Source organism: Bos mutus, chromosome 22 (genome assembly GCF_027580195.1).
Source record: "Bos mutus isolate GX-2022 chromosome 22, NWIPB_WYAK_1.1, whole genome shotgun sequence".
In the NCBI taxonomy this organism is placed as follows: domain Eukaryota; kingdom Metazoa; phylum Chordata; class Mammalia; order Artiodactyla; family Bovidae; genus Bos; species Bos mutus.
In genome coordinates, this window is record NC_091638.1 from 66,383,244 (window position 1) to 66,409,713 (window position 26,470).

General features: G+C 57.6%; 2 protein-coding genes across 6 annotated transcripts; one reads left to right on the top strand and one right to left on the bottom strand.

Moving 5' to 3' along the window:
- The first annotated feature begins 388 nt into the window (after nucleotides 1-388).
- On the top strand, nucleotides 389-13,973 carry PITPNM1 (phosphatidylinositol transfer protein membrane associated 1). Of its 4 annotated transcripts, none has more exons than XM_070358928.1 (24): nucleotides 389-590; nucleotides 1,492-1,610; nucleotides 3,090-3,304; nucleotides 3,390-3,511; nucleotides 3,715-3,939; nucleotides 5,621-5,947; nucleotides 6,038-6,133; nucleotides 6,215-6,328; nucleotides 7,027-7,088; nucleotides 7,174-7,430; nucleotides 7,755-7,944; nucleotides 8,047-8,154; nucleotides 8,405-8,562; nucleotides 8,647-8,852; nucleotides 9,332-9,502; nucleotides 10,135-10,299; nucleotides 10,557-10,705; nucleotides 10,862-10,972; nucleotides 11,392-11,508; nucleotides 11,768-11,916; nucleotides 12,020-12,169; nucleotides 12,261-12,444; nucleotides 12,750-12,878; nucleotides 13,484-13,973. In XM_070358928.1, exons 2-24 carry the CDS (start codon nucleotides 1,533-1,535, stop codon nucleotides 13,745-13,747), a joined length of 3,747 nt encoding a protein of 1,248 aa, XP_070215029.1. In that variant the 5' UTR covers nucleotides 389-590; nucleotides 1,492-1,532; the 3' UTR covers nucleotides 13,748-13,973. The 4 variants fall into 4 exon arrangements, with proteins under 4 accessions (XP_070215029.1, XP_070215031.1, XP_070215030.1 ...); XM_070358930.1 differs by having other exon boundaries at nucleotides 6,215-6,322; XM_070358929.1 differs by having other exon boundaries at nucleotides 6,218-6,328.
- A 594-nt stretch (nucleotides 13,974-14,567) lies between these two features.
- Nucleotides 14,568-20,739, bottom strand: AIP (aryl hydrocarbon receptor interacting protein). Of its 2 annotated transcripts, none has more exons than XM_005903564.3 (6): nucleotides 20,515-20,738; nucleotides 17,468-17,647; nucleotides 15,955-16,143; nucleotides 15,414-15,590; nucleotides 15,170-15,311; nucleotides 14,568-14,888 (listed from the first exon to the last, which is right to left on the bottom strand). In XM_005903564.3, the coding sequence occupies exons 1-6, from the start codon at nucleotides 20,611-20,613 to the stop codon at nucleotides 14,683-14,685; spliced, it is 993 nt and encodes a 330-aa protein (XP_005903626.1). In that variant the 5' UTR covers nucleotides 20,614-20,738; the 3' UTR covers nucleotides 14,568-14,682. The 2 variants fall into 2 exon arrangements, with proteins under 2 accessions (XP_005903626.1, XP_014336231.1); XM_014480745.2 differs by having other exon boundaries at nucleotides 14,672-14,888; nucleotides 15,178-15,311; nucleotides 20,515-20,739.
- Nucleotides 20,740-26,470: the final 5,731 nt, after the last annotated feature.

A 26,470-nucleotide genomic window follows, 5' to 3' on the forward strand; every position in this document is an offset into this window, starting at 1 on the left:
GGCGGTCTGGGACACCGGAACCCCACCGGCTAGGCCAGGGATGTCAGAGACCAGCCGCTGGCCAGACTTGGGACGGGGAGGCGCTTCCCCCACCCTGGGCCCCGGGTTCCCAGGGCCGGAGAAGTTGGGGATGGGACTCTTGTCATATTTCCATAGCACACTGGAGGGCCGGGCCAGGGTGGAGGAAGGATCCCAGAGTGTCTGGGGATCCCAAAGAACACGGCCGAACTAAGCAGCGCCAGCATTTGGAGAAGGGCCTCTTCCCCCACCGCCGTGGGGAAGGAAGGAAGGTTGGGGCCGCCCTCCGCCGCCGCGGGCGGGGCGGCCCAGACCCCGCCGGGGTGGGGAGGGCCGCGCGCCCAGGAAGGGGGCGGGGCGGCCGCAGTGACGCGGCGGTCGGCGGGGAGGGACCGGAGGGGTGCCGGCGGGCAGACCGGGAGGAAGGTCGGGGCCATGGGCCCGCGCTGCGCCTCCAGAGGGTCCGGCCACTGCTGGAATCCGCGGCCGGGGCTGGGGGCGCTCGGGGCTCCGACCCGCGGCCCGTAGGCCCCCGCCCGTACCGGGTGAGGGGCGTCCACCCTAGACTAGAGGTGAGCCGGGACGTTGGCGGGCGGGCCGATAGAGAGCACGGCGGGGGACGGGGACGCCGGGGAGCAGAGGGAAGTGAGGGCCTCTCGCTTGCTCAGTGGGTGCGAGGTGGGGGTACGGCGGCAGCGAAGTCGGGGCGCAGGTGGACGGAGCAGGGCTTGCAGGGCGGGGGCCCGTAGGGTACTTCTAGCCTGAGCCTGAAGAGTGATCAGCCCTGGAGGAGGATGAGGCAGCTCCATAGACGAGTGCCTGGGGGCCAGGAACGATGCGGGGAAAGGGGAGCTGGGGCCTGGGCTGCCCGTCAGGGTGGGGAAGACAGGTCTCGGGGCGGAGGTGTTATCTAGTCTTTGAAGGTAGTTTCGGGTGCGGGGGGCGGGGGGCGCCCGGGGCTGCTCCGCGGAGAGACACGCGGGGGACAAGGTTCTAAGTGGATGTCCAGGAGTGGGGGACACGGACCGACTCGGGGAAAGGGATGCAGGGGGCGGGCCCCGAGGGGCCGGTGGTGGAAGGCGGCCCGGAAGGAGGGGCCCCAGGGTTCCCAGGGGCGGGTCCCCAAAGGATGCTGTTCCGAGGGGCTTAGGACGCCGCCGCGGCCGGAGAGGCAAGGCTGGCCCGCCAGCCCGCCGGCCACCTCCCGCGGCTCCTGGGGGCCCGCGTCAGCGCGCGGTTGCCATGGCGATGGGCGGGTGGGGGGCGGGGGCTGCGCGGAAAAGAGGTCAGCGCTCAGCTTCGCGGCGGCTCCCGGCCCCCCGCGGCGCTGGCTGCAGAGCTGGGCTCGCCGCTGCCTGCCCTGTAGCGAGCTCGGGCATGGGGTCCCCGCGCCTGAGCCCCTCGGCCCGCGCGCAGGGCTCGGGGCCGCGCGCCGCCGCCCCGCACTGACGGCCGCGCGGTGCCCTGCGCCAGGAGCCGCGGAGGCCGCGCGCGGTCGGCCGAGCGCTTTCAGGATGCTCATCAAGGAGTACCACATCCTGCTGCCCATGAGCCTGGACGAGTACCAGGTGGCCCAGCTCTACATGATCCAGGTGAGGGCGGTGGCAAGTAGGAGGCCGAGGAGGGGATGGGGGCATGCTTCATGCTGGGTATCCGCAGGAGCGCGCAGGCCACACCTGGGACAAGGGGCCAGGCCCAGCTCAATCCCCCTCCAGTCCAGCCCCGGGGCTTGGGAGGGCTCAGGCCAGAGCAGAAGAGAGCCTGTCCCCAGTCGGGTGTGGGGGAGGGGTGGGGTGGTTAAGGACTGTGCGAAGAGGGACGGAAGGGCCTGGTGGTGCCTCCCCACCCTGAGTGCCCAGCCCCTGCTGAACGCTCAGCCCCCATCTGATCTCCTTTAATCCTCCTTAGAACCCGTAATCCTCTGGGGGTAGGGAGAGGAGCGCATGAGGAGGCAAGAGTTGGGGGCAGAAAGTGAGGAGGGGTCCCAGGGGGTAGAGAAAGACTAGGAGAGGTTTCCCAGAGGATGAAGGAACCTGGCCACCCCCAGCGGTCAGGGAGATGGGCTGAGGCTCAGGGCCGGAGACTGTCAGAGGAGCAGGCAGGGAACCCAGAGGGTGAGGTCTAGGCTGAGAGGAAGCAGGTAGGGAGCCAGGCTTGGGCGGAGAAGTGTGAGCCAGGGCAGGCGCCCGGGGAGGGGAGGAGGCCGGTGCCCATTCCAGAGGAGTCCCCTGAAATGTGGGACCAGAATCTGAGCAGGCAAGAGGGCTGGGATCTGGCCTCAGAGGGTTGGGCGGGCCATGTTCAAACTCCTGAGCTACATAAGGACAAGATCTTAGTGCTCTCCAACTAGGAGGGGTGTGGCAGGAGCTGGTGTTGGGGTCCTAGAAAGGCAGGGATCCCTTTTACTCTCCTGATTCTTCCAGCCTGCCCACCCTGGCGCCTTGCTGGCAGGGCATGCAGCTTGTCCCCCTTAGGAGCTTACACGGGCTCTCTCTCTACTTGAAGTACACCCCCCACCCCACCCCATATCTGCCCAGCACCCTCCTTTCCCCCCCAAGTCATCTTCAAATCAGGGTCATGTTATCTTTTCAGTGAGGCCTTTCCTGCCCATCCTATCAAAACTGCAACCCCCAACTCTATCCACCTAACCCTAGTCTATGCTTTCTTTTTACCATGGCACTTAGAACCCTCTAAGATGCTTTTTTTCTGTTTTCTGTCTACTGTGTCTCCCTCCGCTGGAGTGTACAGTTCCACAAGGGCAGGCAGGGGTCTTTACTCTGTACGTCACCAGATCCCAGTGAATATAAGCCCAGACAGTGCCTGAAATAGAGCAGACAGCAAATACTTGAATGACTGAACAAGTCTTTGCTTGCAGAACCCCAGAGGGGACTGGTCAGAGGCTATAATCCTGACCCCAGTAGCTATAAGGGAGCAGAGTGGGATTTCAGAGACCTAGAAAGGCTGGGACTCGGGCCTCAGAGCTGCGCCAGGGACCAGGCCTAACTGGGGAGCCCATCCCAGGAGCGGAGTTAGGGCTGAGCTGCCCATCCTCCTCTTGCCCTGGGCTGCAGAAAAAGAGCCGAGAGGAGTCGAGTGGTGAGGGCAGTGGCGTGGAGATCCTGGCCAACCGGCCCTACACAGATGGGCCGGGTGGCAGTGGACAGTACACGCACAAGGTATACCACGTGGGCTCCCACATCCCAGGCTGGTTCCGGGCACTGCTGCCCAAGGCTGCCCTGCAGGTGGAGGAGGAATCCTGGAATGCTTATCCCTACACCCGAACCCGGTGAGTGGGTGGGGTGGGTCAGGGGCCAGGAGGGGAAGGGCCCTGGTGGGCCCAGCAGTGACCCTCACCCCTGCCCTCTGCCCAGGTACACCTGCCCCTTTGTGGAGAAATTCTCCATTGAAATTGAGACCTATTACCTGCCCGATGGGGGGCAGCAGCCCAATGTCTTCAACCTGAGTGGAGCTGAGCGGAGACAGCGCATCTTGGGTGAGACCTACAGCCAGTAATGACCCCAAAGACCCTCTCAGACCACCTGCCACCTGGAGAGGTGGCCTCTGACAAGTCCCAGGCTCAGTTCCTGGCCTCGGCTTTCTGTGCGTGAAAAGCTGCCCTCCCAATCCCGAGGTTGGGGAGGAGTAGCAGGGGCTGGAGGGGGCTGGTGTTGCTCAGGGCTGTCGGAACCCCCCCAGATACCATCGACATCGTGCGGGATGCTGTGGCCCCAGGCGAGTACAAAGCAGAAGAGGACCCCCGGCTGTACCGCTCGGCCAAGACAGGCCGAGGACCGCTGGCTGATGACTGGGCGCGCACAGCAGCCCAGACCGGGCCCCTCATGTGCGCTTACAAGCTGTGCAAGGTCGAGTTCCGCTACTGGGGCATGCAGGCCAAGATCGAGCAGTTCATCCATGACGTCGGTGAGCACCCTGTCCTGGGCAGTTCCACTTAGCATGCACCAGGCCGCATGTTTGAGCCAGGGATGCTCCCAGTCTGCCGGGGACACAGAAACATAAAACCATCCTTTCCATTTGATAGGGTGGGTGCTGGGGCAGGGGGGAGCAGCGCAGCCTAACTGGGGTTGGGGGAGCCTGCCCTGAGGTACAGGGAAGAGTCAGAAGGGCAAGAAGCTGGCAACATAATCTCTGAGGTTCATGCCGGTTCAGACACTCAGAGATGCATCTGCTCATCCATTAAAATTCTAAGACGCCAATGTTCTGTGGGTCAAGCGAGGCTTAGAGACTCTCAGGAGGGTCACCAGCTGTAACTGGCAACACGCTGTGGAGTGCAGGCCGAAGCTGGGTGCTGTCAGAGTCCCTCCCACCCCAGCTCTGAGTTCCATCCTCCTGCTCTGGTCTCCAGCAGGCCCTAGGTCATACTCCCGTGGCTTAGCCCTGCCCCACCTCCCAGGTCTAATGCTGGGCTCCCCACAGGAAGAAGGACGGGGGCCCCCAGGGACCTGGGTTCCACTCCACCACGGACTCTCATGGAATCTCCCCTCCAGGGAGCTGCTTCCTTAATTGTCCCTTTTGTAAATGAGGAAAAGGTTGGGCCTGATAGCAAAAGCTGATATTGATCACAAGATGCCAAATCCTCTGCTAATCACTTCCCATGCAAGATATCTTTCACACCCCCCGCACCTCTCAAGGTAAAGACTATTATGATTCCACATGAGGAAATTTAGCTCAGAGAGTAATAATGCAGGCTCTTTATCCTAAATTTGGAAAAAGTCCAAAAAGCACAAATAAGATTAGGGGCCTCCCTGGAGGTCCAGTGGTTAAGACTCTGCACTTCCTACGCAGGAGGCTTGGGTTTGATCCCTGATCAGGGAACTAAGATCCCACATACCATTGAAGAAGGAAATGGCAACCCACTCCAGAATTCTTGCCTGGAGAATTCCATTGACAGAGGAGCCTGATGGGCTACAGTCCACGGGGTCACAAAGAGTCGGACACGACTGAGTGACTAACTTTCACTTTCAATTTCACCATGTGGTACAGCCAAAAAAAAGCAACTGAAAATCACCCACATATAACCATTATTAAGATTCTAATGCATTTCCTTCCAAAAGTTTATAATTCAATCATTATTACTTTATTTCCTAGATACTGAGGTTTCTAACTTTACTCCTCTGCTTAAGATGAAAATATCCCAGAATGGGTATCGTGTTTTTGCTTCATTAAGTGCCAACACTTCCATTAACTATTAACACCTTCATTAACCATCAACAATTTCATTAACTGTTAACGCCTTAATTGTTGACTCCTCTGATGAAGTCAGCAGGAAGCCAGCTGAAAGATCAAGAACAAACATTGCTCCCAGCTTCCTGGGGTGTCGGGGTGAGCTCAGAGCTAAGAGTTGGGGTGTCTGGAGGGACAAAAGAGGCTGTGGGCAGGGAGGTAGGTAGGACAGGAAGAAAAATGCCCCACTTCCCACTGCCATCGCCTGGACAGCACTCACCCTTCCCTACTTTGCAGCTCTGGGTGGGTGGTGTGCCTAAGGGAGCCATTACCCGAATTCAAGGGAATTCAAGGGCTTGGTATGCAGGGCAGGGACACAGGGGGTGGGGAGGGCACGGCTTTGATGTCTGGGCACCTACAGGTCTGCGCCGGGTGATGCTGCGGGCCCACCGACAGGCCTGGTGCTGGCAGGACGAGTGGACAGAGCTGAGCATGGCTGACATCCGGGCACTAGAGGAGGAGACTGCCCGCATGCTGGCACAGCGCATGGCCAAGTGCAACACAGGCAGCGAGGGCCCCGAGGCCCAGCCCCCAGGGAAGCCGAGCTCTGAGGCCCGGGCCGGGGCCAGCCACGCCGGCACCCCCGATGGGCCCGAGGCCCCCCCAGGCCCCGATGCCTCCCCCGATGCCAGCTTCAGCAAGCAGTGGTCTTCATCCTCCCGTTCCTCCTACTCATCCCAGCATGGGGGTGAGGCTGGGGCATGGGGACCGGTGGTGGGGTGTCGGGGAGCACGGCCCTTGGCCGGACGCCCAGGCTGAGGCCCGCGTGGCCCTGCAGGGGGCGTGTCTCCCCAGACTTTGTCTGAGTGGCGCATGCAGAACATCGCCCGGGACTCTGAGAACAGCTCCGAGGAGGAGTTCTTTGATGCCCACGGTCAGCACCCCAGCCCTGCCGGGGGCGGGGGGGCCCTGAGCAGTGCCTACCGCCCCATGACACAGTCCCTGGTCCCTTCAGAAGGCTTCTCGGACAGTGACGAGGTCTTCCCCAAGGAGATGACCAAGTGGAACTCCAACGACTTCATCGACGCCTTTGCCTCCCCCATGGAGGCTGAGGGGACACCAGGTAAAGGTACCCTATCCCGTCACCGGCCACCCGCACCCCCTAAGTGGTGGGGACTCAGGGAACTACTCATTCCTAAACGTAACGGGGACTAAGATGAATGTCAACCCAGAAAGGGTGCTCTTTAAATACACAGATGAATGATGAGTGGATAATGGGTGGATGGGTGGATGGATGGTTGGAATGTAAAAAGACAGAACAAAGAATGGAGGAATTCATTTGGAGGCCGGGAAGTCTTCATACAGGAAGTATAGATTTTGAAGGATTAGACCAGCTGTGTCCAAAAGAACTTTCTGAGATGCTGGAAAGGTACTCGTCACTAGCCACATGTGACTCTCAAGTTGTTGAAATGTGGTGAGTGTGACTGGGGACCTAAATTTTGCACAGTAATTTAATTCACTTCAACTTAAACAGGCACATGTGGCTCGTGGCTACCACATGGGACAGGGCAGGATCGGAAGGAATCTTCCAGGCAAACGGGCATTGTGGGGAGAGGTGTCTCTGGGAACAGCAGGGACTGGCTGGCCTGTGCTAAGGTCTAGAAGTGTGAAATGACCTGGGGGAGTCGGGTGAGAGGGGCACGTCTGAGGGAGATGGGGGCAGGGGGTAGTGCCCAGGCAGACAGCGAGCGGGGGCACCTGAAGTGCCAGGTGAGGGCATCCCCACAGAGCCCTCAGTCTCTCTCCCTGGCTCTCCCCCTCCCATAGACCCTGGAACTGAGGGCACCAAAGACCTGGGGGACGGGGCCCGGGCACCCAGGGACTCGGAAGTGAGTATGGCCGGCCACCCCGAGCCTTAGTTCTGCCTGGCCACCCACCAGCCACCGCTCTGACGTCACACTGTGCCCCCTGCAGGGCCCAGATGGAGACAGCGCTGGGGAGCTGGGGGCGGAGACGTGCGAGGTCCACGCCCTCTTCCTCGTCCTGCACAGTGGCAGCATCCTAGACTCGGGCCCGGGAGATGCCGACTCCAAGCGGGCGGACGTGCAGACACTGAGCCTAGCCTTCGAGGCCGTCACCCGCGTCCACTTTCCCGAGGCCCTGGGCCACGTGGCGCTGCGCCTGGTGCCCTGCCCACCCATCTGCGCGGCTGCTTATGCCCTCGTCTCCAAGTACTGGTCTAGGGGGTGGAAAGCGGGGGTGGACACACAGGGTCCCCGAGGTGTGGACAGCCACCTGGAGGCTCCTGGAACCAGAGAGGCCCCCATGGGGCGGGGCGGTGGGGGGAGAGGCCAGGAAGTCAGACACCTGGGCCAGTCACCCGCCCAGCTGTCCTCAGTTTCTAGTCTATGGCTCCATCACAGAGCCCTCTAGGATACTGGTGGACCCCACAAAGCCCCCGTGGTGCTGGGACTTGCTAACAGGTCAGGGGGACTTCGAGGGGGCAGGGGTAGGCCTGGAGGCCCCGCCCATTCATTCCGCCCCTCCTCCTGCAGCCTGAGCCCCTACAGCCATGATGGTGACAGCCTGTCCCGCTCCCAGGACCACATTCCCCTGGCCGCCCTGCCGCTGCTGGCCACCTCATCATCCCGATACCAGGGCGCCGTGGCCACAGTCATCGCCCGCACCAACCAGGCCTATGCGGCCTTCCTGCGCTCCTCTGAGGGCGCCGGCTTCTGCGGGCAGGTCAGGGGTTAGGGGTTGTCTGGGGGGAACTTGCCGGCTGAGCCTCCCCCACCCTCCTGCCCCTGCTGCAGCCCCTCCTGACCACGCTGCCCTCTCCCCCAGGTGGTGCTGATCGGGGACGGCGTCGGCGGAATCCTGGGCTTTGATGCGCTCTGCCACAGTGCCAGTGTGGGCACTGGGAGCCGGAGCAGCAGCCGCCGTGGAAGTATGGTTAGTGTGGCTGGACCCGCCTCCACCGGAGGAGCCGGGGTGGCGGGGAGACTCCCCTGCTCTAGTTCTCTGCCCCAGGAATCTGACCTCTCTCCAGCCTGTTCCTTGCTGCCTCTGTCCATCCCCTCTGGGGCTCTGCTTGCTGGCTCTAAGTCCCTGCCCAACCCCCATGCCTCCTTCCTCACTTCCAAATAAGTAGAAATCAATTGTCTCCAGTCCTAAGGATGTTTCTGTCTCCTGCTTCTTCTAGAACAATGAGCTGCTCTCCCCGGAGGCAGGCCCAATGCGGGATCCCCTGGCAGAGGGGGCTGAGGGGCTGGGCCGGGCCAGCCCAGAACCCTCTGCCCTGCCCACCCAGCGCACCCCCAGCGACATGGCTGGTCCCGAGCCCGAGGGCTCTCAAAACAGGTGACATTCCCACCCCATCAACCCCAAACTGGGCTTGTGCTGGGCTGCAGAGGTGGCAGCGCTGACAGCCACCTCCGCACGCAGCCTGCAGGCAGCCCCCCCAGCCACCTCCTCCGGGGAGCCCCGGCGGGCGAGCACAGCCTCCTGCCCACCCACTGCCACCTCTGAGGCTCCCGACAGTGCCCCCTGTGCCGCCCGCCTTGACTTCAAGGTCTCCGGCTTCTTCCTCTTTGGCTCCCCGCTTGGCCTGGTGTTGGCTCTGCGCAAAACCGTGATGCCCACGTTGGAGGGTGAGCCCTTGGGGTGCAAGTGGGGGGCACGCCTCCTCCTCCATCTGCCCCTCCCCTTAGCTCCTCCAACCTCTCCCTCTCACCGGAAATTCGAGCATTTATGCCATTCCCCACTGTAAAAATTAAGTTTCTTGGCTAGAGAGGGGGAACCTGAGGCCCAGAAAGAAGGGACTTGCCAGGGCCACGTTTCCCAGCATGCACCAGGAGGAACTCGTACGCCCAGATGCCCTTCCTGAGAAGGGGTCCAACAGGCCTAGGGAACGCTTCATCCCGAGCATCAGCAAATCGAAGGCTGTGATCCCTTGTTAGCCAAGAGACCTGTCTCACTTTTAAGCAGGACCCCGGGGACCTCCCAGGGAGTACAGTCTGGGAAGCGCTGTTTCAGTGTCACCCAGCATGTCAGGGAGCTGCTCCCCACCACCCCTACCTCCCAGAATGCCCAGCTGAACCCCCTCTCTCCTTTATCTTCTGGGTACCAGTGGCCCAGATGCGGCCAGCCTGCGAGCAGATCTACAACCTCTTCCATGCAGCCGACCCCTGTGCCTCCCGCCTTGAGCCCCTGCTGGCCCCCAAGTTCCAGGCCATCGCTCCCCTGGCGGTGCCCCGCTACCAGAAGTTCCCTCTGGGAGATGGCTCATCTCTGCTGCTGGGTATGCACCCAACCAAAATACAGGGAAGAGGAGGAGAAGGGCCCCAACAGTGAGCGATGCAGATAGGCCCCCCCCAACCAAGAGGCAGTTCCCGCATCATTGGTACTCTCTCAGGTCACCACTCCCAGGACCAGGAGCCGTCCCCTGGCCCCTTGGGCAGTCTGGATCCCCAAGACCCTCTGCCCAGAAGCTGGGGGCAGTGGTGGTAACTGGACTAAAGAAGAGAGGCAGTGACGTCGAAAGCAGCCACTCGCCACTGGGGCGGGGGTGAAGGGGTGCGGTATCCGTGTCTAGGGATGCACTGTGTCTCCATGGGCACTTGAGGTCACGTCCTGATGTGGGTTGTGTACACATGCATTTAAGTGAGTACCCATCTGGCCCCATGAGACAAGCGGGCCTGAATTGGAGTGATGGTGGCAGGCATTCTGGCAGGAATGCTGCTAACGGGAGAATGCCCCCACCTTTCACATCCACCCACATGTTGGGGCAATTCAGCCTCAGCCAAGACCTGACCAGGGAAGGCTGGCAGTGGAGATGGGGGAGATGTGGGGCGAAGCAGTCCTGGAACCCCAGTAGAAAGACAGGAGGGTGGCCTGGCCCAGCCCACCACTGAGGCTGCCCTCCACCCACAGCCGACACTCTGCAGACCCACTCAGGCCTCTTTCTGGAGGAGCTGGAGATGTTGGTGCCCTCAACACCCACGTCTGCCAGTGGTGCTTTCTGGAAGGGCAATGAGTTGGGCGGTGACCCGCCAGCCCAGCCAACTGCCCCCAGCACCACTAGTGAAGTGGTTAAGAGTAAGTCAGGCCAGCCACCCCGCCTGGGGGTGAGGGGCAGTGGTGGGGGTGCGGATACTTGTTCCACCGCTGAAGCCCAGCAGAAACACCCTTGCCCCAGAGCCTTTGCTCTGGAACGAGGGGGCCCCGGCACCCAACTCTGGACTCGGCAAAGAGCAGGGCTGGTGGAAGAGAGGGAGGGAAGAGCCCTAGAGGCCAGACAGGTGGGCCTGGGGTGAGAGGCCACCCCTGACTCACTGCCCACCGCGGCCAAGCAGTCCTGGAGCGCTGGTGGGGGACCAAGAGGATTGACTACTCGCTGTACTGCCCGGAGGCGCTCACCGCCTTCCCCACCGTCACGCTGCCCCACCTCTTCCACGCCAGCTACTGGGAATCGGCCGACGTGGTGGCCTTCATCCTGCGACAGGTGGGCCCAGGGATGCGGGGTGGGGGGCGGGGTGCGGTGGGGAAGCAGGCAAGGATAGGGAGCCGGAGCTGGGGGAGGGGCAACCCCAGAGACTCTTCCCCCGCCCCCCCCCCACCCCCCGCTTCATGTGGCCTCGCTGGGGCCCATTCCCCGCAGGTGATCGAGAAGGAGCGGCCACACCTGACCGAGTGCGAGGAGCCGTCCATCTACAGCCCGGCCTTCCCCAGGGAGAAGTGGCAGCGCAAACGCACCCAAGTCAAGATTCGGGTACGTGCCCTGCCGCTAGGGACCTCAAGTCTCCCTGGGATCTCCGCCCCTAAACCCCTCTCAGGTTCCACCTCCTCCTGCCTCGGCCCCGCCCCAGGTACCACCAAGTCTCCTCCCCTCCCTCTTCCCCGCCCCCTCCGCCAAGTCAGGTTGGCGCTCGTCTCGCCCCTCTCAGCCTCTGCACAGGGTCTATATTGCCTCCGCCCCTTGGAACCGCAGTCCGCACAGAGGACCCCCAGGACCTCTGATCGGGGTCAGCAGAAGCGCCCACCCATCGGGCCTCGCCCCTCTCTCGGAGCGAGCTGGCCCGCCTCCTCCAGGCAGCGCGCACACACGTCTGGGCGCGGGTCCCCCTCACCAGCTCTTCCCGCCTCCCTGTCATCTCCTGGCCGTGGGCTCACACTGTCTCCTCCCGCCAGAACGTCACCTCCAACCACCGGGCGAGCGACACGGTGGTGTGCGAGGGCCGCCCCCAGGTGCTGAATGGGCGCTTCATGTATGGACCCTTGGATGTGGTCACGCTCACGGGAGAGAAGGTTAGGACACAGAGGCCTCAGTCCCATGTAGACCAGCCCCCTCCTCGGGCTGACCTGGCCCTAAGCGGGAGCTCCCTGGTCCCGCCTCCTGTTCCCTGGACAGCTCCGGGTCCTGGCAGGTTGAGCCCCCAACCCCGTCCTCCTTCCCCCGCCTCAGCCTCAGCCCTCTTCCGCTCAGCTCCACGCCGCTCAGGGGTTCCCCCCTCCCCCCTCCCTCCGCTCCGCTCAGGGGGACCCTCTGACCCTCTCTCCCTGCTAGGTGGACATCTACATCATGACGCAGCCACTGTCGGGCAAGTGGATCCACTTTGGCACCGAGGTCACCAACAGCTCTGGCCGTCTCACCTTCCCGGTGCCCCTGGAGCGTGCGCTGGGCGTCGGCGTTTACCCGGTGCGCATGGTGGTCAGGTGAGCGTGGTGCGGGCCCGGCCTCTGCGGGGCGGGGCTCCCGTGGGCCCCGCCCCCACGCCGCTCACACAGCAACCCACCCCCACCCCCGCCCGGGCCGTAGGGGCGACCACACCTACGCCGAATGCTGCCTAACGGTGGTGGCCCGCGGCACTGAGGCCGTGGTCTTCAGCATCGACGGCTCCTTCACCGCCAGTGTGTCCATCATGGGCAGCGACCCCAAGGTGCGCGCCGGCGCCGTGGACGTGGTCAGGTAGGAGCGGCTGCCCCTTCTCTTCCCCGCTCGCTGTGAGGACTGGTCCCCACTCCTGGTGCGCGGGGCTGACCGCCGCCCCTCCCTGCAGACACTGGCAGGACGCGGGCTACCTGATCGTGTACGTGACGGGCCGTCCTGATATGCAGAAGCACCGCGTGGTGGCCTGGCTGTCGCAGCACAACTTCCCCCACGGCGTCGTCTCCTTCTGCGATGGTCTCACTCACGACCCACTGCGTCAGAAGGCGATGTTCCTGCAGAGCCTGGTGCAGGAGGTGTGGTGGTTGGGGAGGGCCCCCGAACCCCGTGATTGCCCCGAGAGGAGGCCCGTTTGTTCCCACCCGTATGGCCCTGGCTCCCAGCCTAACAGACCGCACATCCCCGCAAGGGTCTCTAGAGTCCTTGGGGCCAACTAGGGAGATCCGGCTAGTCCCACCCCCCAGCCAGACCTGGTGATGGAGACTAAGCGGCTCCGCCCCTAACCCTTCAGCACTGAACGCCCACCAAACCCCACCCTCTGTCTCCCGCCCCGCTCCCTCTCCCCCGTCCCTGGGCTCCTGATTGGCCTCTCCGGCCACAGGTGGAACTGAACTTCGTGGCCGCCTACGGGTCCCCCAAAGACGTGGCCGTGTATGCGGCGCTGGGCCTGCCCCCAAGCCAGACCTACATCGTGGGCCGTGCCGTGAGGAAGCTGCAGGCGCAGTGCCAGGTGAGGGCCGAGTGAAGGTGGGGCTGCAAGCCAGTTGGAACATGGGAGCCTGAGGCTGTGCCGTGAGGACCACTCATGCGTTAAGAAGCACCTAGGAGGGAGGCTGTGAACAGGCTGGCCGGCTTTGGGGAACTTGGGCTTCTCCTAGGATCTGGGAGGTCACGAGCAGCTGGAAGCTGCTGGACAGGCCAGAACGGGTAACTCAAGCTGGAGTATGAGCAAGACCTTGGGTGCTCGTTCCACGCTGGCATGGTTCTGGGCACAAGCCTTGACCTTTCTGAGCCTCACTTTCCTGTCTGTAGAATGGATCTCCGCAGCTGTCACGAAAAGCCCGTGATTTACTGCCTGTCAGCGAGCACTGGGCTGGGCACAAAGCAAGTGCTTGCTAAACGTTAGCTGCTGTTACTTCCCTCCAAAACCCCATTTTACAGATGAGGAAACTCAGGACGAGGCCCAGAGAGGGGCAGGCTCCCCGGCGGGGTTTGGTCAGGCTGTGCCAGCCTGGTACTGCAGCCAGCACTGCCCAGAGCCTGGGAAGGGCAGGTGAGGGCAGTGTGTGGGCCCGAGACCAGCCATCCCCTCACCCTGCCCACCTCTGCCCGCAGTTCCTGTCCGATGGCTACGTGGCCCACCTGGGCCAGCTGGAGGCCGGCTCCCACCCTCATGCCACTTCGGGACCCTCAAGGGCCGCCCTGGCCAAGAGCAGCTATGGTGGGGCTGCCCCTGTGGACTTCCTTCGGAAGCAGAGCCAGCTGCTCCGCTCGAGGGGCCCCAGCCAGGCGGAGCGGGAGGGCCCTGGGACGCCGCCCACCACCCTGGCGCGGGGCAAGGCGCGGAGCATCAGCCTCAAGCTGGACAGCGAAGAGTGAGGCTCCAACTGTGGCTGGACTTGGGTTATTTATTCATGCACTCGAAGAGCCCCAGTGGAAGGCTGGGCCCCTGGCCCCATGGCTGGCCTGCATCTGTTTGCCCTCAGGGATAGTTCCCTTTCATGCTGGGGGACCCAGCCCTGGGGGCTGGAGGAGGGAGCAGCAAGGGTCCAGAGGCTTTTCCAGCGTGTGTAACTCCACGGAAATAAACACCGCCTGCATCCCGCCTGACTGCCCACCGGCGTGGCATCACAGGGCAGCCCAGCTCACAGTTTCTAGTTCAACAGAGATGCTGAAGGGCAAAGAGGAGCCGGGATGTGCCCGGGGTCAGACAGCAGGTCAGAGGGCAGGGCCAAGATTGGGACCTGGAGAGCCAGCCTCCTTCCCCTCCCCACCTGGGCTGGCCTTTCAGTTACCAGGGGCTCAGACTTGGCTTCTCACTGGAACCACTGCCTGCATGAGCTGAGACCGTAAGATTGGGGGTTGGGAGGGGGGCGATGGGGAGGGCTGCGCCGGGAGCCCACCTCACCCAGGCAGTAAGCCTCCTGGCTTGCACTTGCTTCGTCTCCCCCTTAAGACTGAAGGCTCCCAGGCACCTCGGCCTTGGCCACCAAGAAACACTTCCCTTGTGACAGAGACCATCCTCGTTTCTCTGTCAGGCACATGGAGGCCCAAAAAGGTCTCAGAGCTGATGAACGGGGAGCTGGGATTAGAACCCCTATTGTTTGCCTCCCCAAACCACCCAAGTACCAGGAAATGAGGGGCAATGACCCCAGCTTTCCCAGTGGATCAGTTTGGCAAGCCCAGAGAGGGAGAGAGAGACAGATAAATAAGGCCTTTATATACAGAGAAGCATGATATAGTAGGGGGGTGGGTGGGCTGGCAGCGTCGGCAGCAGCAGCAGTGGGCGGGGCGGCCGGGCCAGCGGGGCGCCATCAGTGGGAGAAGATGCCCCGGAAGCGGGCCTTGTCCTCCTCGTCCTTCTGGCGGATCCGCGCCTCCAGGGCCCGCAGCTCACGGCTCACCACAGGCGCCAGGGCCGGGTCCAGCTGCAACACCTTGGCGAAGTCAGCCTGGGCCTCCTGGGCATTCCACACCGCCGCGTGGGCCTTGCCGCGCTTGAAGTAGGCCTTGACATTGTCTGCAGGGGGCGCCAGTGGGCGGCAAGTGCCCAAGGGCATGAGAAAGGGGGGCCAGCCAGCACCCCACCTTGACTGCCCACACCAGGGGCCCGGCGTGGACGGAGCCCTCCTGCCCTGAGGATGCCAAACCCCCCCCAAGCCCCATTCCTCTCTCACTGGCACAGCAGGGCCACGGCCCCACTGGGTGGGAGCTACTGGGTCAGGCTCCCTCGGGAGTTCAGAGCGGGGGTGATGTGGAAGGCTGCCTCCCTGCCCTGGTGACCTGGCGCCCGGCACTCACCGTCATACTTATTGAGGATGGAGGAGCAGTGATCCAGCACTTCGTAATACTCTTCGGCCACCAGCTTGCACTGACAGTAGTTGAGCAGCAGTGGGGTGATCTGCTGATCCAGCTGGATCCAGTCGGGGGACCCAGGCTGTTCCTGGGGGCATGGAGGCAGGGACAGGGGAAAAGATGCTGAAACCTGGGCCCCCTGGGCCCCTCCGGACCCCTTCCCTCACCCACCACAGCCCCCAGGCAGCACCTTCATCTGAAGGTTCTTGAGGCAGGCGATGGCGTCGTAGTACTTGGCAGCGGCCTCCTTCACGTGGCCCTCGCGGTACAACCGGTTGCCCTCCTGGTGGATAACCGGCACTGCCTTTGCCTTCTCCTCATCCGTCATTGCCCACGGGTCTTGCTGGTACGTGCCAGGGTTCTCCACCTGCCGGGGCATAGGCCAGGTCAGGGCCCGGGGTCAGCCTCTGGGCTGGCTGGGCCTGGGACACCAGGTACCAGAAGCAGAATCACTTCTTCATCCACTGACCATTCAACAAACACGTGTACAGCATCTCCTGCATGCCCAGCACTGTGCTGGGTTCTAGAAACAGAGCAATGAGCAAGATGGTGAAAAGCCCTGTCTTGGCAGACCTGAGGGAGCGGGGAAGGGCCCTAGGAGGGAGGCACTCCTTGTGCCTGTCCCACCCAGCCCCCGAACAGTCAGGGAGGCCACCAGCTCTGGGCAGGCGGGCAGAGCCGGCACCCTCTCTGAAGCTGGGTGGTAGGGGGTTGGCCTGGTGGCCCCTCACCTTCAGCATCTCGATGTCGAAGATGAGAGGCTGGGGGTTCTGCTGCAGGGCGTCCAGGTCGGCGTGACCCAGGGAGTTGTGCTCGTGCATCTGGGCGATGCCACAGCAGTGCCGCTGGCCCTCCAGGGGGTCCTTGCCGGCTGCGATGTTGCGTAGACTCTTGGCCACCAGTGGGTACAGCACCACGTGCTGCAGAGGGTGAGTGGGCAAGGGGGCTCTGTCAGCACGTGCTGGCTGCTCATGGGCTCAAGAGGCCCCACCCCTTGTCCCATCACCATCTGAGAAAGGACACTGAGGCGCAGGAGGACTTTCCCTTCCCGACTCCTCCAGCCTCCCAGCCCTCCATCACTTTCAGGCCAAACACCCACGCTTCCCACCCCCCCCCAACACACAAACACGCACTCCCACTGCCAACCCGTCTCCCAAGCCCTGACAAGTCCAGGGGAATTCTTACCTCTTACCTGTCCTCCTCCCAGGCTTGCAGCCCATGAGCTGGGCTCCTCATCATTCCGGGGGCCCTTCCACACTCTTTTCCCAGCATCTCTTCTCTCCGGCCCCACCCCCACCCCTTTCGGGGCCCATCTCTGAGGTGGGATTAGGGCAGCAACTTCAAAATCCTCATGGGGGACCCTCAGGCATTGGAGACCTAGCTTTTTTATGGTGTTTTTGTTTTTTTTTTAAGTCCTGGCCTACTTTAATTTTTTTTACTTTTTGGCCATGCGGCATGTAGGATCATAGTTCCCCGACCAGGGATCCAACCCACGCCCCCTGCATTGGAAGTGCGACGTGTTAACCACTGGACCACCAGGGAAGTTCCAGGGACCTAGCTTCTGACCTCTCACCAGGGACACGTGCTGGGACGGCGGAAGCCAGACCACCCCACGCCTAACCAGCTCTTCTCACTGACCCTCTTGTCGGCTCGGGCCAGCTGCTCAGCTACTGTTCATCCAGTCAGCAGATATGTTCTGAGTCCTGGCTCTGGGCTGGCCCACACTGGGCACTTTCAAGGTAAACAGGCCTAATCCCTGCCCTGAAGTAGCCTAAATGCAGACAAAGGACCAGATCCTGGCCATGCAGAGTATGAGAGGTGGAGAACCCAGAGGAGGGGTTCAAGTCAAGCACCAGTAGTCAGGGAAGGCTTCCTGGGGTAGTGACCCAGGAATTAGTTTGAAGTAGGAAGGAGGATGTTGGCTAAGGAGGAGATGGGAACACAGGGAGATGAGTGGGAGGGAGACCCTGCAGGGGCCACGTGGGCATCTATGGCTTGTGCTTCAGCTTGGCAGTGACCAGGAGCAGAGGGGACTGAAGCAAGGAGCTGTAGCGGGTATTGCACTTGAGAGCCAGTCCCTGGCTGCAGTCTGGCTAAAGGAGAGGAAAAGGCAGACTAGGGGCCGGGAGGCCAGTGCCTGGCGGTGCAGTGCCCTGGAGGGAGTCAGTGGTGGCCTGGCCAGGGCAGAGGATAGGGAATTGGGTGTGGCCAGACAGACCCAGGCAGGCGTGGGGCACGGGGTACCTTGACGTCGCAGCAGAACTGGGCGATCTCCCCTTCCCGCATGGTGCGCACGATGGTCTCCCACACGGGCAGCTTGAACTTCTTGCCGATGATGAGCTCCATGGGCTTGCCGCGCACCCGGCTGTCGTCCAGCACGGCGCCCTCCTCATCACTGCGCAGAGTGCGGTAGTGGAACGTGGCCTGTGGACCGCAAATGGGATCAGACAAGGGCACGGCCTTCCCACAACTACATGGACAAGGCCAGCTCACAGCCTGCAGGTGGCACAAGGGACAGGGCTCACCACGTGACCTTTACCACACCACCCAGGAGGGAAGGGGTCCAAGTCACATGGCGAGTGGGTGGATGGGCTGGGACGAGAGCCCAAGGGGTCTAGCTTTAGTCAATCTTTCAACAAATATTGACAGAGGACGAGATGGTTGGATGGCATCACTGACTCAACGGACATGAGTCTGCACAAGCTCCGGGAGATGGTGAAGGACAGGGAAGCCTGGCGTGCTGCAGTCCATGGGGGCGCAAAGAGTTGGACACGACTGAGCGACTGAACAACAACTACCTGCCTGAGCTCTGTGCTAGGCCTGGCAGTTGACAAAACAGACAAAAGCCCCTGCCCCCGTGGAGCTCACAGGGAACTTCTAAAGGAAAGAGACGGGCCTCAAACAAAACACGCTCTGTGAGGTGGAGCGAAGTGCTATGGATCAGACATCAAAATGCAGCAGGGTAAGGCACAGCGAGTTCAGGGAGCCGGAGTCACTGAAGGAACTCCCTGGCCGTTCAGTGGTTAGGAGCTGACAGTTTCACTGCTGGGGCTCAGGTTCGATCCCTGGTCAGGGAACCAGGATCCTGCAAGCAGCACTGTGTGGCCCCACCCCCCTCCAAAAGAAAAGAGAGAAAGCAGAGACTTGAAGGGAGTACAGGAGAAGCAAGCCAGACAGATGCTGAGGTAGGAAGGGGTGGGAAATTTCTTGGCCAAAGAACAGCAGGTGCAAAGGCCTCGCAGAGGGGCAGCGTGTGGTGTGTTCACAAAGCGAGAGGCCAGCGCAGCAGCAGCAGCAGACTGAACCAAGGGGAGGGGTGGTACCTCACGGGGTCAGCAGGTCAGCAGGGAGGGACCCTACAGAGCCTAACGCCCATGGTGAGGACTTTGTTTTTTCACTCTGAAATGGAAGCCACCGGTTGGCTCCAAGCAGAGGAGGGACATGATCTGATGCTGGTTCTGCTGGTGCGGGGATGAGACAGGTGGGAGAGCCGGGAAGACAGAAGCAGGAGATGAGTTAAGACGTTACTGGAATAACCCAGGGGAGAGACCTGGACTACGGTGGGAGTGGTAGAAGTGGTCAGATCCTGAGTGTATCTTGAGGATCTTCTGGGGGGTGTATGAGAACAGGAGGAGGAGTCATGGAGACCAGGAGGTTTTTGGCCTGAGCAACCAAAAGGCTGGAGGGGCCCTACCCTGAGATGAGAGGGTCGAGGGGAGCAGGTTAAGTTGCCAATGAGACTTCCAGGTGGAGACGGTGAGTAGGGAACCGGATATCAACTTTAAGGGGGAGGGAAGGCTACACACAGACATTTGGGAGTGGTCCAGGCATGCGTGGAGAGTTTCTTAAAAGACACGAGCCTGGATGAGATCATCTCAGGGTGAGTGAAGAGAAGTCTTGAGACTGAACCCTCCACAGGATATGGTTAGAGGAAGCCACATTCTTTCCCACCCCTAGCCACCCCTCTGAACTCTGTTTCCGCATCAGTAAAATGGAGTTAGCAACAGTACTTACCTCACCTGAGAATGAAAGCAAATAATCTTGTGAAGCATTGAGCACCACGCTCTTGTGAACCCTCAATCAATGCCGGTGATTGGTGATTGCTTTTTGTTTTTTATTTGTCCCTATTCTTTCGGTGTCATTGTTCACACATCATCGCTATTTTTGGTGTTTTCTCCAACTGGTGTCTGTTGCATCCAAGACTTCCTTTGCCAAGACTTTCTTCAAGGCCACCACCCCCCCTCCCCTGCCCCAGCCATGGGGAACTTCACCCACATCCCTTCCCTCATCTCCAGAAGCGTCCCTCTATGTATCGCTGACCACTAGGGCATGCAGCTCTGCCTTAGGGCACTCCTGTGAGCCAGGCTTTACCTTCACCGTCTCTGCACAGCTCTTGTCAGCACAGTAGCTCTTACTTTGGGTGCCCCCAGTATGTTTTAAGTGTTCAACTGTTGTAGTCATCAACAAGATGTGTCACTTCAGTTCATTTTTGGTGCCAGGATCTTTACTCATTCGCTCAATATACATGTCCTGTGTGACTGCTCTGCTGGGCACAGGGGCTGCCCCCAGGAAGCCCTTACGCTACAAACAAGTGGCAACTGGGAAAGGCCCTCCAGAAGAAGGAACTGCACGACCAGAAGGAGATAAACCTGGAGGCGTACATTATTGGGGCGGGGAGGGGTGGAAAAGGCTGGAGCTAGAGGCCTGGATGTGCAAAGGAGGAAGATGGGAGGCTCTTTATTTCTTAGCCCTTGTCTGTCCCGACCCAATGCCACGAAGAGCAGTAGGAAAGCTGTCAAAAGGGTTCTCGTCTGGTAGACCCGACCTCCTGGCCTGTTTTCTGGGTTTGTGCGTCCCAGGGCCTCAGTTTTTCCACCTAAGCAATGGGAGCTTGTCTACATTTTCAGAAGGCCCTTCCATCCATAGAAGACCTTGAAACTTGCAATCCAGGGGCCCCTCCCAGAGCCCAGCTTTCTCATCTGGGGTCCTCTCCAGCGCTGGGTCTGGGCAAGCAATGGGGTCAACCCCGTTACCTCCCGCAAAATGTTTATTGATGACTGACGGCCTCCCTGACCTATGTAGCCACTCGGCCAAGGCAGGGGGCGGAGCTCACGCATCCGAATTCACCCTCTACTTAAATCCAGGCCAATCAGCGTCGAGCTCGGCATGTGAGCAGTAGGGTCACCGACCACTGCTGTCTGGGCATGCGCAATATCTCGCCTAAGGCCTCCTCCCGCCTCGCATGCGCACCGCGCCACCGACAGGTTAAGGGGAAGCGGGTCGATACGAACCTTGGTTCCATCCTGAAAGTCAGGGAGCGCTCCTCGGCCCTCCTGTATCACACGCTTTTGGATCCCGTCTTCCCGGAGTCTTGCGATGATATCCGCCATCCTCCTTCCCCGCTGCTCTCTTTCGGCAACTTCCGGACTCGCTCGGCAGCTTCCGGACCTGCTTCGGCAACTTCTAGAACTTCGGCAACTTCCGAGCTGGCGCCATTTTGGTTAAGGGCAGACGCCAAAAAGAGCCCGAACGTAGAAACGGGCTGTGATTGGTTCTCTGCTTCGTGGCTGAGCGCGCGGGTCAGGCCAGGGGCGGGGCCTGAGACTGTCCAGGGGCGGGACTGGGGCCTGTGAGAGAGGCGGGGCGGGGCGGGGCGGGGCGTCCCTAGGAACTGTGTCCTTGAACCGATTTGGTTTGGGCCCTCCCAAGTGGCCGTCTGCCACGCTATTTAAAGTTGTAAAAGTAGCACGACAGCATTACAGAAGTGGGGGGAGGAAAGGTCGGCATCCGTAAGGTCACCTCCTAAAACTACTATTTTTGTGTATTCCTTTTTGTTTTTTCTTTTAGCTTGCCTAGCACAATACTCGTGAGTTTTCCATCCTGAATTTTTCTCATCAATCAGTCAGTCTGGGTGTAAGAAGGAGGGGAAGGAGGGTTTCTGTATTCCCGTGGAAACTCTAAGCTCCCCAAGAGACTGGCAGCTCCTTGTGGTGTCCGGGCTAGCCGTGTCGTCACCACGGAGTCCACCGCGGTGTCTGGCACATAGTAGGTGCCCAGCGAATATTCGGGAATACAGGAATGATAGAAATGAGGCACCTCAGAGGCTAAAACATTTCTCTCCGCCTCTGGAAACTAGTTGTGAAGAATAACTCTAAGCGTCTTCTCCCACTTTGGAGGTTTCAGTTCAGTTCAGTTCAATGTCTCAGTCACGTCCGACTCTTTGCGACCCCCATGGACTGCAGCACGTCAGGCTTGCCTGTCCATCACCAACTCCCAGAGCTTACTCAAACTCATGTCCATAGAGTCAGTGATGCCATCCAACCATCTCATCCTCTGTCATCCCCTTCTCCTCCTGCCTTCAATCTTTCCCAGCATCAGGGTCTTTGCGAATGAGTCAGCTCTTTGCATCAGGTGGCCACAGTGTTGGGGTTTCAGCTTCAGCATCAGTCCTTCCAAAGGCTATTCAGTACTGATTTCCTTTAGGGTACACTGGTTGGATCTCCTTGCAGCCCAAGGTTTAGGTTACTGATTGAAGGGATGTCTTCGGGCCTGTGCACTGTCCTCAGTCCTTTCATAACTGGAAAGAATTACTGTCCGTCCCCTTTGCCCCACGTGCTGAGGGCTTCAGATATTTATGTTGGTTCATTTCCCCCAAGAAGTCCCCTGAGAGAGGTGGAACCTCTGGGGCGAAAGGGAAACATATTTTGTTTTTAGCTTTTGTTTTTCACTCGCACAGGAAGTTTTATAGGCAAGTTCTGCCAAATTCTGAAGCAACGAGTTGTCTGTATTCTTACACAGATTGTCCCAGAAAATGGAAAAAGAGGAAAGTCAACCAACATATTTTATGAGACTAGTTTAATCTTGATTCTAAAAAACATACTTAAACCATTAGGCAAGACAAGTCTACACCGATTTTACTAATAAATATAGATATGAAGGAGTCCTAGGTGGTGCAGGGGTAAAGAATCCGCCTGCCAATGCAGGAGACACAAGAGAGTCAGGTTTGATCCCTGGGTTGGGAAGATCCCCAGAAGTAGGAAATTACAACCCACTCCAGTATTCTTGCCTGGGAAATCCCATGGACAGAGGAGTCTGGAGGGCTACAGTTCTTGGGGTGGCAAAGAGTCTGACACGATTATGCATGCGTGCAGACACACATAGATATGAAAAATCCCAAATGAATCCATTAGTATATATAAAAGTGCCTCAGTGTGCTAAATGAGTGCCATTCACAAAAAGACAAATATTACTAATACGTTATTCCATTTATATGAGGTACCTAGTCAGATTCATGGAGACAAAGTTAAATGGTAGTTGAGTGGGGGGGAGGGAAGGAAATAAGGAGTTGTTTAATGGGTATGGTTTAGTTTTGCAAGATGAAAAGATCCTGGAGATTGGTTATACAGCAATGTGAACATAGTTTTTTGTTGTCGTGTTTTTGCTTTTTTGCCACATGGCTTGCAGGATCTCAGTTCTCCAAACTGGGTTTGAACCCAGGCCATGGCAACAAAAACCTAGAATCCTAACCATTAGGCCGCTAGGGAATTCCTGTGAATATATTCAATAGCACCAGAACACTGCTACAAGCACTACTACAATGTACATCAAGGCTGTATACTGTCACCCTGCTTATTTAACTTATATGCAGAGTACATCATGCGAGATGCTGGGCTGGATGAAGCTCAAGCTGGAATCAGGATTGCCAGCAGAAATATCAACAACCTCATGTACGCAGATGACACCACCCTAATGGCAGAAAGTGAAGAGGAACTAAAGAGCCTCTTGATAAAGGTGAAAGAAGAGAGTGAAAAAGCTGGCTTAAAACTCAACGTTCAAAAAACGAAGATCATGCCATCCGGTCCGATCACTTCATGGCAAATAGATGGGGAAACAATGAAAACAGTGGCAGATTTTACTTTCTTGGGCTCCAAAATCACTATGGACAGCGACTGGAGCCATGAAATTTAAAAGATGCTTGCTCCTTGGAAGAAATGCTATGACAAACTGCTGCTGCTGCTGCTAAGTCGCTTCAGTCGTGTCCGACTCTGTGCGACCCCATAGACGGCAGCCCACCAGGCTCCCCCGTCCCTGGGATTCTCCAGGCAAGAACACTGGAGTGGGTTGCCATTTCCTTCTCCAATGCGTGAAAGTGAAAAGTGAAAGGGAAGTCGCTCAGTCGAGTCCGACTCTTAGCGACCCCATGGGCTGCAGCCTACCAGGCTCCTCCGTCCATGGGATTTTCCAGGCAAGAGGTACTGGAGTGGGGTGCCACTGCCTTCTCCTGACAAACCTAGACAGTGTACTAAAAAGCAGAGACATCACTTTGCTGACAAAGGTCCTTATAGTCAAAGCTATGGTCTTTCCAGTAGTCATGTACGGATGTGAGAATTGGACCATAAAGAAAGGTGAGTGCTGAAGAATTGATGCTTCCCAACTGTGGTGCTGGAGAAGACTCTTGAGAGTCCCTTGGACTTCAAGGAGATCAAACTAGTTAATCCTAAAGGAAATCAACCTTGAATATTCATTAGAAGGACTGATGCTGAAGCTGAAGCTCCAATTTTGAAGCTGAAGCTTTGGCCACCTGATTTGAAGAGCTGACTCACAGGAAAAGGCCCTGATGCTGGGAAAGGTTGAGAGCAGAAGAAGGGGGTGACAGAGAATAAGATGGTTGGATGGCATCATTGACTCAATGGACATGAGTTTGAGATATTGAAGGAAGCTGCTGGTGATATTGAAGGAAAGGGAAGCCTGGCTTGCTGCAGTCCATGGGGTCACAAAGAGTTGGACATGACTTAGCAACTGAACAACAGCAAAGCATTGCTGAACTTTGCACTTAAAAATGTTTAAGATAATAAATTTCATGTGTATTACCCACAATTAAAATTTTAAAATGCTTTCTCAAAAGAAAAAAAAGGGGGACTTCCCAGCGGTTCAGTGGTTAAGACTCTGCCTTTCAATGCAGGGGAAGTGGGTTCAATCCCTGGCTAGGCAACTAAGATCCCACATGCCACGGGAAACTGAGCCTGAACACCACAACTATCAAGCCTGCGTGCTCTGGAGCCCACCTCAGCTAAGACCCCACATAGCCAAATAAATAAATAATTTTTTAAGAAAAGAAAAAGAAAAAAGATCAAGTAGGGCTCATTCCAAGAATGTATGAATGGTTTAACGTTAGAAACATCCATCACTGAACTTCCCTGTTTGTCCACTGGTTAAGGCCACACTTCCAGTGCAGGAGGCTCAGTTCCTCCCTGGTTAGGGAACTAAGACGCCACATGCCACATCCTTTAGCCAAAAAAAAAAAAAAAAAGAATCAGCTATTATAATTCATCAAATCAGTGAATTAAAGGAGAAAACTCATATAATTATTTCAAAATATGCAGAAAAAGTATTTGATTAAATTTGTTTTGATGACTATGATAAAAACTCATAGGGGAAAGAGAAACTTTATCAGAATGACACAAGCCATATGCAATTAATATGATGGATAAATACTCACATTCCCTTCAAGATCAGGAACAAAGTAAGGAATGCTCCCTATCAATGCTGTTGTTTAGCAAAGTATTGGAAGTCCTGGCCAAAGCAATAAACCAAGAAAAAGAAATGAATGATTATATCTACATAGAAAATCCAACAGAATCTACAGATAATTTTAATAAATTAGAGTCAGCAATGTTACAAAATTAATAACTCTCTTAACATTATCAATCAGTTCAGTTCAGTTGCTCAGTTGTGTCCAACTCTTTGCAACCCCATGAATCACAGCACGCCAGGCGTCCCTATCCATCACCAACTCCCAGAGTTCACTCAAACTCATGTACATCGAGTCGGTGTTGCCATCCAGCCATCTCATCTTCTGTCATCCCCTTCTCCTCCTGCCCCCAATCCCTCCCAGCATCAGGGTCTTTTCCAATGAGTCAACTCTTCACATGAGGTGGCCAAAGTATTGGCGTTTCAGCTTCAGCATCAGTCCTTCCAATGAACACCCAGGACTGATCTCCTTTAGGATGGACTGGTTGGATCTCCTTGCAGTCCAAGGACTCTCAAGAGTCTTCTCCAGCACCACAGTTAAAAAGCATCAATTCTTCGGTGCTCAGCTTTCTTCACAGTCCAACTCTCACATCCATACATGACCACTGGAAAAACCATAGCCTTGACTAGACGGACCTTTGTTGGCAAAGCAATATCTCTGCTTTTCAATATGCTGTCTAGGTTGGTCATAACTTTCCTTCCAAGGAGTAAGCATCTTTTAATTTCATGGCTACAATCACCATCTGAAGTGATTTTTGAGCCCCCAAAAATAAAGTCTGACACTGTTTCCACTGTTTCCCCATCTATTTCCCATGAAGTGATGGGACCAGATGCCATGATCTTCGTTTTCTGAATGTTGAGCTTTAAGCCAACTTTTTGACTCTCCTCTTTCACTTTCATCAAGAGGCTTTTTAGTTCCTCTTCACTTTCTGCCATAAGGGTGGTGTCATCTGCATATCTGAGGTTATTGATATTTCTCCCAGTAATCTTGATTCCAGCTTGTGCTTCTTCCAGCCTAGCGTGTCTCATGATGTACTCTGCATACAAGTTAAATTAGCAGGGTGACAATATACAGCCTTGACGTACTCCTTTTCCTATTTGGAACCAGTCTGTTGTTCCATGTCCAGTTCTAACTGTTGCTTCCTGACCTGCATATGGGTTTCTCAAGAGGCAGGTCAGGTGGTCTGGTATTCCCATCTCTTTCAGAATTTTCCACAATTTATTGTGATCCACACAGTCAAAGGCTTTGGCATAGTCAATAAAGCAGAAATAGATGTTTTTCTGGAACTCTCTTGCTTTTTCCATGATCCAGCGGATGTTGGCAATTTGATCTCTGGTTCCTCTGCGTTTTCTAAAACCAGCTTGAACATCTGGAAGTTCACGGTTCACATACTGATGAAGCCTGGCTTGGAGAATTTTGAGCATTACTTTACTAGCGTGTGAGATGGGTGCAATTGTGCAGTAGTTTGAGCATTATTTGGCATTGCCCTTCTTTGGGATTATCAATAACCCACCCAAAAATGTAGTAGAAAATAAACAGCAATAAAAATCAGAAAGTATTTAGGAAATAACACAGCCCAGAGCTTTTTGGAGAAAAAACCTTTAAGAGCATACAAAAAAAAATACAAATAACTGAAATGGCATACCTTGTTAATGACTAGAACAGTTTAACATTTAAAGCTGTGATTTCTTCTGAAATTAATCTAAAAATTAAGT